The sequence below is a fragment of the Ceratotherium simum genome, chromosome 16 (genome assembly GCF_057802395.1).
Source record: "Ceratotherium simum simum isolate JZ-2026a chromosome 16, ASM5780239v1, whole genome shotgun sequence".
Taxonomy (NCBI): domain Eukaryota; kingdom Metazoa; phylum Chordata; class Mammalia; order Perissodactyla; family Rhinocerotidae; genus Ceratotherium; species Ceratotherium simum.
Window position 1 is genome coordinate 50,077,836 of NC_141915.1, and position 12,353 is coordinate 50,090,188.

General features: G+C 38.6%; 1 protein-coding gene across 1 annotated transcript in view; it reads left to right on the forward strand.

The window, feature by feature from the left end:
* The window catches only part of GNA13 (G protein subunit alpha 13), a 43,038-nt gene extending 30,982 nt beyond the window's left edge, over positions 1–12,056 (forward strand). Inside the window, exons 3-4 of the mRNA XM_004432686.3 lie at positions 623–673; positions 6,534–12,056. Of these exons, the coding sequence (XP_004432743.1) occupies positions 623–673; positions 6,534–7,106 (624 nt within the window). The 3' untranslated portion in view covers positions 7,107–12,056. The remainder of the gene's footprint in view (positions 1–622; positions 674–6,533) is intronic.
* The last annotated feature ends 297 nt before the right edge of the window (positions 12,057–12,353 follow it).

A 12,353-nucleotide genomic window follows, 5' to 3' on the forward strand; every position in this document is an offset into this window, starting at 1 on the left:
CTTTTAGAATGTATTCTCTTACCGTTTAGATGTTCGAAAGTGTCTGGAGGTCTGATAGAAATCTGGGCTCAGAGAGAGTAGGCTGGTCACTCAGGACAAGAAGACCTGGTGGAGACGCAAGCCTGCAGCATTGTTCACAGTCTTTCAGAGCAAGGCTTGTTGGTCCAGGCTTATTCCTGTTACTGGAAAATTTTATACCATGTTCTCACCTTGGCTGTGGTTTGCTCTTGTCTCTGAAGATAACCACGATTGGTGTAAAGTTAAGATAGAAAGATGTATACAAAAGGAATTCCACTTAAATTTTAGTATGTTTATCTCAAAAGCAGTTTTCACCTTTTAATTCCATCCTCTCTTTGGATGCGTAGACAGTTGTATCAAAAAACACACATGTGCTCTGTCCTCGTGGGTGATCACTTGGGACGTTGCCTGTGTGAAGCATTTATGAAATTAACCAGAGGCAGACATTTTATACGTTTTCAGTGAGGTTAGCTGTTCAGTCTGAAATTCGTGACTAAACAAAGTATGTTTGGATTAAGTGAACAACCAGATAGTTTAATATAAACTGTTGTAACAAAATCTCCATTTCTAAGCCCTAATAACTTTATTTTCTTTTTGTTTTTAGGGTGAATCTGTAAAATATTTCCTGGATAACTTGCATAAACTTGGAGAACCAGTAAGTTTTTAAACTGAACGTTTATGTTTATTGCCATTTGAAAGCAGTGGTCAGGATATTGATGTTAGGAAATTTAGAAAAATTATGTATTTGCTTCTTCCTTTTTCCTAGTGGCAGTATTCTGACTATTCCTGCTGCATTTTTTCTCCCTCTACCGTCCAGATCTCTGCCATTTCCTTGCAGAATGCCCTATATTCAAGAAATCCACTATTTCTTGAAAGTAAAGTTGTTTAGAAAAAGAAGTTTATGTTTGAAAATGAGATTGCACATTATCTAGTCTACTTCAGTGTCTTTTGTATTTTTTGTAAGCAGAAACAGAAAGAACACAGTGGGTTAACTGATTTCAAAACCTTTCAGCAAACAGTATTTTCCTGTTTGAAAGCCCTTTGTATTGAGTTACAGCATAGGATGGCTAGATTCTCAAGGCCTGCTGAACCAACTCCATGATGTAGGAGAAGGGATGACCCTTGGAAGGAGAGTTTATGGTTTTCCTGCAGTGTATCCCTCAGAGCCAGCAACTCTCAGCTGCCACTATGGCTAGCTCTGGCTCCCAGGCCTGCTGCAGGCAGGGCAGTGCCACTGTCTGTTCTCCGTGTTGGAATCATGAGAAGACTTCATTGAAAGAAAGATTTCTGCTGCTTAGAACATGTTTGAATACCATTGCCTTAGAGTCATTTGTTACCTACTAAATTTCGTACGGCTTCATTTGCCTCCTCTTACAGCAGATTTCTATTATAAATTTTAATATGGTCTTATGGGTTCTTTGAGGTTTTTAACTTTAAAAATAGGACTGAAGGGAAGCACAAAATGAAACCCGTTGCAGGTAGGAAAGCCACGTACTAATGTATCTAGGACATGTGAAAAAGTACCTTCTTTTTGCTTTATCAGGATAATGTTTGCACTTTCCCTTATTTTGTATTTTGCTGAATTGCATTTGTCTGCCCTTAAGCCAGTATGTTTTTCTCCTGCCTGTTTCGTAGGCACAGGTGTTCCAGAAGTTGGGATCTCTATACTTCTCTAGTTTTACTCACTCAGTCCACATCAGTGAAACCTTGTATTAAGACTTATTCATTGTCACTTTTCCATCTGGTCAGATAGTTAGCCTTAAAAAAAGCTAAGTATAGGCCAAATGGAGAGAAGCCTTAGTAGATAAACTAATTTTTGAGAGTTATTTCATGTTTTCCAATCCAAACAGTGCTGCCTTGACCGGCTCTTCTTACTGTGCATTTTCAGATAGGCCTTTCTTGAGCACACTGTTCAAAGTAGGTCCCCTCCTCTTGTTTTCATTATCAGCCCTTGCTTTTTCAGACTTCATTGCTCTTATTACAGTTGGCTTATTTATTTATATGTTTATTGGTCTTTTACCCACCTCTTTCCATAAGGGCAAGGACCTCATCTCTTGACTGTGAAGAGCTGAGTTCTTGATGCCTAGTGACAATGCCCGGCATGTAGTAGGCACCCAACAAATAGCTTCTGAATGACTCCAGGCTGACTCCAGTCAGTTTGTACTAGCTGCTTAGCATCTTATGTTGAGAACAATTCTGAGACCCTATCTGGAATAAAAAGAAAAAAGTGTTGTGATCAGAAGGTAGTTGTAAAGGAGCAGAGAATAAACCCTGGTGTACTATAGGTTGGCCACCCATTCAGACAAGTCACAGGATTGCTTTTGCTTCTCCATATCTGACTGAAGTAGCAGGGCCATTGAAGCCCTGCTGTGTGCCAAACCCTATGGCCTCTGGGAGGTGGAATAGCACTGGGGTCAAGGACATGGGTTCTGCAGCCGGACCACCTGGGTTCCAATCCCAGTTCCATCACAGACTGGCTCAGATTGGCTCTTTGTGACCTTAGGCATCTCTAAACCTTGGTTTCTTCATCTGTATCATGGACATAGTAAGAGAACCACCCTCATAGGGTTATGGGACGATTACATGAAATAAATCCCTTGTCTTGGTCAGCTCGGGCCGCCAAAACAAAATACCACAGACTGGGTGGCTTAAACAGCAGGCGTTTATTTCTCACAGTCCTGGAGGCTGGGAAGTCCAAGTTCAGTGTGCCAGCATGTTTGATTTCTGGTGAGGACTCTTCCTGGCTTGCATACTGTGGCCTTCTCACTGTGTCTTCCCATGGCTTTTGCTCAGCACTACATGTGGAGAGAGAGAGAGAGGGAGAGAGATCTAGCATTCTTCTTCTTATAAGGCCACCAGTACTATCTGATTAGGACCCCACCCATAGAACCTCATTTAACCTTAGTTACCTCCGAAAAGCCTTATCCCCAAATATAATCACATTGGGGGTTAAGGGCTTCAACATAGGAATTTTGAGGGGGGGAGGGGAGGACGGCACAATTCAGTCCATAGCACCCAGTAAGGTGTTCAGAATGGTGCCTTGCATGTAATAAATTCTCAGTGTTAGCTGTTTTGTTCTTTGATCCATGTATTTAAGGAACTAATTCTAGTCAGAGACAAAACTAACATAAATAAAACAAACAGAGGACAGTTAAATGATACTGATCATGAAGATAGTATTAGTTCACAGAGTGGAGAGAGATGATTTGGCTGGAGAAGTTGGAGCTAGCCCATAAGAGTAAGTAAATCTGAATTGCCTGAGGGATGGATGGGATTTAGATATTTAAAGTGGAGATGTGGCCCACCGAGATGGGATACAGCTGGATGTGTTTAGTCTTAGAAGGCATGTCTGCGTGACAAAGGTTATGTGAAGTTCTTGGCTCTACCTTATAAACACAAATTTCTAGAAGGCAGTAGCTTGGGTTGGATGCACCGTTCATTGCACTTGCACTGCTGTGCAAGTGAACGGACATGTGATGGTATGAAGACGTGCAGCTTTGGGCAGGTCTTGATGCTAGGCTCTGTGGGAAGCCTGCACAGTGTGGAACCACCCACCGGTTTGGTTCCAGGAAACAGGGAGTAAGGAGGGTCATGAAAGCCAGTCAGCCACGTTTGGACCTGATGCAGTGAGGAACCGCACCATAAGTTTTGAAGTTACAATATAGGAAGGTTAGCCTGGGAATGGCTTAGAGATGGATCCAAGAGGTGTGAGACCTCCAAGGCAGAGAAACTAGTGAAGAGATGGTAATCCATGCCTGAGGTGAAAAAGATGGGGACAGTGGAAATAAAGAGGAAAGGGAAAATGTCAGAAAGATTCAAAGAAGGAGCAACAGGATTTGATAGAAAATAGGAGACAGTAGAGAAGAGTCCAAGGTGATAGGGAGGCATAAAGAATGCTGGGATTGTTGGTGGGGCAAGAAGTAGAAAGGAAAGCATACTACTTGGACTCACAGGAGTTGAGGGAGAAAATGAGTTCTTATTGAACATCTTGTGTTTGTAAATAGATTGTCAAGTGCAAGTGAACGGTGAGCATTTAAAAATGAGAGACTCAAGACTCGAATGGAAGTTTACGTTGGTCTCACAGCCTTCTTGATTTCCCTCTTTACAGCATTGGCGATGGTGGTGGCCACAGTGGTGGTGGTAGACACAGTAGGAACAGCTAGACTGGTAACACATAAACTATATGCCGAACACGGTTCTTAAGCACTTCACCCATTTAACTTATTTAGTCCTGGCAGCACCCCTATGAATGTTATTGTCTGTATTTTACAAATGAGGAAATTGAGATACAGAGAGGTTAAGTGACTTGTCCAAGGTCACACAGCTAGTATGTGGAGAGCTGCCTTTAGAATTCACAGTCCTGGGGCCGGCCCGGTGGCGCAAGCGGTTAAGTGCGGGTGCTCCGCTGCGGCAGCCCGGGGTTCGCCGGTTCGGATCCCGGGCGCGCACTGACGCACCACTTGTCAAGCCATGCTGTGGTGGCGTCCCATATAAAGTTGAGGAAGATAGGCATGGATGTTAGCCCAAGGCCAGTCTTCCTCAGCAAAAAGAGGACGATTGGCAGATGTTAGCTCAGGGCTGATCTTCCTCACAAAAAAAAAAAAAAAAGAATTCACAGTCCTAATCACTGTTACTCTGCCAGACCAGTTAGCACTTGATTGAATTGTCTTGTGTTTTGTGCCTCATGTGAATTAGTCTTTAGCCTCCTAACTAGATTGTTAACTCCTAATTAAGGCAATAACAAAGAACTTTTTATTTTTATGGAATTAGAAAATTTAAAAGAAAAACAACAACTCAGGGCTGGCATGTTTTTGAGGCAGCTGGCACACATATGCGTTGTAAGTTGATACCACCTTTCTGGAAAGCAATTGGTCATTAAGTCCAGGGTCATCAAAATGTTCATAACCTTGACCACGTAATCTTATTCCTGGTTATTTAGTCTCAGGAAATAGTCCAAAAGTATGTGCATGAGAAATATGTGCAAGAAGAGAAAAGTATGTGCATGAGAATTTTAATTGCAGCATTTCTATTAATTAAAGCAAAAAATTGGAAACAACCTAAATGACCACTAGTAGGGGAATGTGTATGTAAACTATAGCACTTTAATCCATTTGATGTATTTTATACTCTTAAAATGCAATACAACTGTATCAGCATGTGGAACAGTTCTAGATAAAATGTTAAGCAGAAAAGCGGGGGCAGGCTAAAAATTGTGTAGGTATGCTGATTATGAGTAAAGGAGGTGGCTATGTGAACAAAAGCTAGGAGGAAGCATGGAAACACCAACACATTTATGAGAGTCCTCAAGCTATTTAATAAATGCTGTGGGTTACAGATATCTGAGAACTGCCTGTTTTTTTTTTTTTTTTTCTTAATTCCATTGCACCATTTTGAGGAGATAAGTATTACATTGTAATGAAATTTTAAAATCCTATTACACTATTTGGAAAGGCATAGAATAGAGGATTGTGAACAACAATCGACATTGTTTTAAAATCTTGCCTCAATTGAAAAAAGCATTTTGACCTTGATGATGAGCATTAAAAGCTCTTCTGTTCAGTATTGCCAAAAAGCTGTGTCAAAGTTTTGGAAAAATACTAGCCTAGGAAGAAAGAACTGAGTTACGTTGCATAAGGAAGAGCGCTGTCGGGGTCGCTGGTGACTTATGAGACCAGCAGCTTCTGTCTGTTCAGGGGCTTGTAGTTGACTGGTCGCGGTCACAGAGAGGGGCACATTTGATCTTTGCGTAAACTCGCCCTCCGAGGCAGGTAGGCCAGGTATGGTCACCTTCACTTCACAGCCATAGGTGTTGACAGAGTAAGTGACTGCTTGTGTCAATAGATGAGAAAGCTGGAACACAGCCACTTAGACTACCTGGAGACAAACCTAGGAAGTGGCCCAACGTAAATCTGTTTAATTAGTTGTAGTAGAGGAACTGTTTTCCACACATGTAGTATAGCAGCAGTGATAACATGGGGTGATCTGTATAGAAGTTCTTAGTTATGAAGGCGGGTGCACAGTAAAGGAATGTTTAGAATGGGCTAGAGAGAGACGGGCAGAACCTTGAACTGGGAAGTGATCCTCACAAACGGGCATTTCAAACCTCATTGCTTTTAATAGAGCAAGGAACAGGGGGATGTGCCAGCAGGAGGGTCACTGCTGGAGCTAAGAGTAGGTAGTGGTAAGAAATAATTACAGATACACAGCAGTGGGCGGGGGCATAAGGGCAGTTGGTGGATAAGACTTAAATTTGAGTAGTATTGCAGGGTGAAAAAAATAGTAGGTGCTGCTCATTTGCAGTGAATTTTGAACCAGTCTTTGTACACTAACATTTTAATATATCTTGGCATTTTATAATGAGTGTAATAATGGTATTGATGCTTTAATGTTATCAGGAGATGTTGTTAGGAAGATAATTTTATTTGCATGTTCATTCACTAGACCAGTTAATAGTACATTAAAAATTCTAATTACTTCTGGGTTACTGAGTATAAAACAGTTTTTTTCTTTTCCAGGATTACATTCCATCACAACAAGATATTCTGCTTGCCAGAAGACCCACCAAAGGCATTCATGAGTATGACTTTGAAATTAAAAATGTTCCTTTCAAAATGGTTGATGTAGGTGGTCAAAGATCAGAAAGAAAACGTTGGTTTGAATGCTTCGACAGCGTGACGTCGATACTTTTCCTTGTCTCCTCAAGTGAATTTGACCAGGTGCTTATGGAAGATCGACTGACCAATCGCCTGACAGAGTCTCTGAACATTTTTGAAACAATCGTCAATAACCGGGTTTTCAGCAATGTCTCCATAATTCTTTTCTTAAACAAGACAGATTTGCTTGAGGAGAAAGTGCAAATTGTGAGCATCAAAGACTATTTCGTAGATTTTGAAGGGGATCCCCACTGCTTAAGAGACGTCCAAAAATTCCTGGTGGAATGTTTCCGTAACAAACGCCGGGACCAGCAGCAGAAGCCCTTGTACCACCACTTCACCACCGCTATCAACACAGAGAACATCCGCCTTGTTTTCCGTGACGTGAAGGATACTATTCTTCATGACAACCTCAAGCAGCTGATGCTACAGTGATGTACAGAAGACTTGCTGTTTTAATATCTTTGTCTTTTTGATTGTTTTCTGTTTGTTTTGTTTTGTTTTTTAAAATAGCAGTTTATAACAGGAATTAGAAAAATCTTGATTCTGTCTTTAACTTCTTGGAAATTTTAGTCCTTCTTCTTCAGACTTGGGTTTGTGGCTGAAAGCTGCTGAATGACACATCGCCAGTATCTGCTGAAGTTCAGGCTTTGATCTGTTCCACTGTGGCTTCCATTCCAGTTGAGTTGTAATTTCCTGCCAGAACTCAAACTAGGTATATTTCAGGCTAAGTTCTTCCCCTTTTCAAACTGACTTCTCCTGTAGTGCCAAGTATAGAAGGTGTCCTTAAATATTTGTAGGTATGAGCTTAAGAATATTCAGTTCTAGAACAAGTAAGATAGCTCTTGTCTGCCCTACACAGCAGTGACACTGGTGCTGCTTTATGGTGACCTATTTTGAAAGGGCTGTTGGAAAAAAAGTTTGATGTAGCGGATGGCATTCTGTAGATTTACACAGGTTTAGCCTTCGTATTTTTTTAATTGCTTATAAATACAACAATTGTTTTGTTTTAAAATTTCTGTGGTTTCTGAAGGTAATGTTCTTAGTGTTTTAAAGTTTACATAAGGATTTCTGGTCTGATGCTAATGAAAGTTCACAAATGGTACGGGGAGAGCAAAAGGCAAGCCAATGCCATATATAGTGTTATGATCAAAAGGAATGAGTGAAATATAATTTGCCCTTTGCATATTTAAAATTACAAACAACTTGATAACAGAACTTTCTAAATAAACATACCCTTTCCAGAATGTTATGTGTTTTACTCTCAGACTTTTAAATCCTGTCTCAGATGATTTTGGTCCTCACTGTAGGAAATCATTGTTGCACCATCACAGCCATCTTCTTTTTGCTCTCCTGTCTGTTCCCATCAACTCCAGACTGTGGCATTTATGGGACTTTTCTTATTTATTTGGAGCTTGCCAAGGGTGGTATTTTCCTGTCCGACTATTAAAGAAGGCATTATTTGAGATTCCTGTTCATTTTTGGTGTGTCTCTAAAAAATACAGTATGTACATTTTTGTGTCATTATTGTTTATGAAATTCCAGCTTTATGGAGGTATATTTTGAATGTTTTGAGGATACTTCTAAGAAAATGAGTAGTAATTTTTTTTAGTTCACACCAAAAGATGACTACATTTGACCTCCCCCCACCTCTTACCAAATTAAAACGGGCCTGTGAAGTAGCTTTGTGATTACAGATACAGTGATAGTGAACTCATCAGAATGGCTGGTTTGCAGTCCTAAAAATACTGCTTTGTAGGTTAGGTGTAGTGTTAGAATTGGATTAGAGAAACAGATGCACAAGGCTGGTGACAGTTTGGAAAATCTGACAACTTTTGTCTTTTTCCTGAAAATTGTGATTAAGACTGTGATATCTGTCACTTTACTGTATAACTGACTGTGTTCTCAGGAATTTTATTGGCTAGAAAGTCCTTGAAAGATTGGTCAACATTATGGATCACCAGCCTTTCCAAGACAATGGCTCTTGGTCTGTCTTGCTGTCTACTGTGAGAGTAGGGCTTTTCAGAAAGTGAGCTAACCAGGGATTGTTCCTAATGTACCTTTTCTTGCATTTGAAGTTCCACCATCATCATATCTGTAGTAACCTCCAGTGGCGTCATGCCTTCGTAATACATGAGCTACAGACATGTAGCCCCACATCATAATGCAAGTGTTCATAGTATAGTTCAGGTATGTTTGAGTAGTTCTATGTCTAGTGCTTCTTGCCAGAAAGAATACGTTGTTTAAATTCACAGAGTTAGAAAAATTTCAGTGCTAGTGACTATCTGAAAATGTACACAGTAACATTTAGACTTTTTGGTGGAGACTGTGTGTAAATTTAGCAAATAGTTTTATTGAATGGCCAAAACATCATTTAACTCCAGTGAAGGTTAAAGTAAGTTCCCTGTATAAAGAGGAAGCTTAGTCTTATTTGTTATATTTAAGATCTGTGATATGAACCATAAATATTGCCTGACAAAGCAGAAATCACAAAGTTTCCTTATTTTGACTACTACCAAGAAATGTTAAAACACCAAATAGATACAGTATTATTTTGGGCGTTTGCAATTTTCTTTTCTGATGTGTGTGATGTCTCAGAGTCAACATTCTTTTAAGATTTAGGGTATATTTTGAGGTAATAAATTACTTATATTTAATGGCAGGCTTGTTTAGACACTCAGTGAAACTATAAGGTTCAATCTGAAGGCTTTAGTTCATGTTTTTTATATACTGTATTTTTAAACCATTTGCAGGAGTCTTACACCTATCTCATGAAAACTGGATCCTTTTGAAATACCACTATATGAAGAGGGAGATGAAATTTAGTGAGCAAAATTGAAAAGGTGTGCATAGTTTCCACTATGCCAATTTCCCCTATCTCTAAAAAAGTATATTTAATAAAGTTCTTTGGTGTGCTTGATTTTTTAGGTCTTCATGGTTGTGATTTGGAATAAAATGTGCCTAATTCTCTTTTTACATTCTGTTCTTCAATCTGAATGTCTTCTCATTTGATTCTTGAGAAATGTCACACAAGTGTCTTCATTGACCTTGAAGATATTTGTAATATACAGAGTTGCCTTATAAATCAAAGAACACCACATATTTGGGCCTTGATTTTAATAGGGAAAAGTTTTTGTCAAATGTTTTCTGAAGATCCAAATAATTTAAGGCATGCCTCTGCCACCTTAAATGTTATGTTTAATAACCTAATCGTTGTCTTCTGCCAAATATTGTATTAAATTGAAATCTCCATTCCAATTTTACTGTCTGGAAAGGGCACTTGATAGCTGGAGAGTAACCACAACTGGAGAAGGCAGTGTGGAGTGAAAAAGATCATTTGTTTCTGTTTTGTTTTCTTTGAAGTTGCATTGGCGTCTATCTTACATAGTGAAGATCTGCTGGTTAATCTCTCAAGTGAGGTTGTTTAGGGAAATCCTTGCTCGGTTGGTGGCAGTGGTTGGTTTAAAGTAAAAGGAAGTACGGTTATCTTCATACCAGAAATAATTAGAAGTATTGATTTAGATTCAACAGAAATCATATGCCCTATAATTTTTTGTAAGAGTGAATAAATTAATCTTAACTTCCAGTGTATACCCAAATACTTGTGTTTATGCTTTTGATAAAATGTATTTTCAGCATTAGTACACATATCCGGTTATGCCTTATTTATATGAAGAATAAAGTTACCAAGTTATGTTCTGTTATGATCTGAAACTCAAATCACTAGTTGAGAAGCCCTCAAATGGGTGCTTTGATTATATAATGATACATTTAGACAAAACCCCAAACCAAGCCATTTGAAACAAGATTCTCTCCATTGCAATTTGTAGCAATGTTATTTCTGTATATGTAATGAGAAGGCTAAATATCAGTGTGAACTCTTAACTTTTTGTTTGAATCCATGAAATCATGCCTGTAAAGCTCAAACGTTTGTAACAAACTCCCTAATAAATCTAGAGGAAGTCACTCTGTTACCTTTTCATTTCTTTCAGTTTTGAGGTATCAAGATGACAAATTTTGCACGTCTTTTTCATTTGGAAATCTGACTTAGTACCCAGTCACTTTCTCTCTCTTTCCCATCATTTCAATATATTAAATTCCATTAGTCACAAACAATCTGTCCGTATGTTGTGCTGCTTGACTAAAAGTCCTGATTTTTTTTTAACGATGGGATATAGATCAGCTTTTCAGTCTAGTAAGCGTGAGGAAAGGAGGGATTGTATGTGAGTGGGTGTGTATGTGTCTCCATGTTCCAAATAAAGTAAATAATGTAGTACATACGCATTATTTTACGGTACGAGGTTAGGCTTCATAAATTTGTGCTAGAGATTGAAGTATAAAACGTTTTAAACAAGTTGGACTTTATGGCTTTTTCAAGTACCATCAGTCGATATTAGCCTTAGGCTGGTAAGTGATGATTAACATAATTTGAAGTACAGTGTTTGTACCACTAGCATTCTTATGTCTGTACTTGAATGTATAGTTAGCATTTAACAGTATGTTCCAATATGTTCATTCTTGTGGCATCCAGGTCTAACCATCTGATTTCAAATGCCAGAGCTTATGTGGAAAAAAAAGTGTTATGATAGGGCAGTATTTTCTGGGTTGATAAGAGATTCTGCGACCTATCCATATCTGCTATTGATAATGATGAAAATTTCCAGATGAATCAAAGTGTGCTAGGACCGACTATGCATCAGTTTTCAGTCAGTGAATGTCGTGATAAGAATATGCTCCTTACTTGGTATCTGACTTGGGTTTGTGTTTGGAAAGCCTGTGTGTAATAGTTCTTGCCATAATAAGTGATGCATTTGTCCTCACTCATGCCTATTTGATGGCACCAGGGAATAAAAAGGGAGGGGCGGGTAGGGGCTAATTCTTGGAAAGTATATGTAACAATGCAACAAACTACGCCATTACCCTTTCTTTACCTCTTTCTTGAAAGCAGAATCGCAAAATGTTTTAAATGGCTTTTCTATTCTACTCTAAAGTGAGAGCTCATTTGCCACAAGGAGTCTTATCAAAAAGTATATTTTGTAACAACCTCATAGATACTGTACCCAAAAAAACATGATTTGTATTAGCTCTGTATAAAAGTATCTGTGGCTTAGAATTTTTTATACATATATCTTTTTATAACTTTCCAGGAACTAAGCACATTATCTGATATTGTAAATTTTTTTCTGTCAGTGCTTTAGTTCAGGATTGGCAATAAATTATTTCTAAAGGAGGGCTGAAAGTGGAAAGAATGGTTTGATTTTATAAAATGAGTCACTAGTTCATTAAGGCTTTTTACTTTTGTATGTATTTTGCCAAATCTTTGCCTCTTGCTATTAATATTTGCTTTGTAAAAATTACTGACATTTAATAAACTTTTATAAACTATTCAATACTACGATGTTATTTAAACTAACAGTTCGGTAAATGTAAAGTGTAAAGCAGATACTTAGTTTAAAGTTTGAAAGCAAAAGTTTCATCTAGTGACTTAAAGCACAGAAATCTCTATTTCAGCAGATCTCCAACAATACTTTGCCTTAATATTAGTCTATAAACTTTTCCTTATTAAAGATGGAGTGGTGGACTTCATCCAAGGGAGTTCCCAGACACTTAGTACGTTTTGACATGGGCATGGGGAAAGGGGAACCACTCATTTTTCTCTCCGCTCCTCTTAAAATTGCTGAA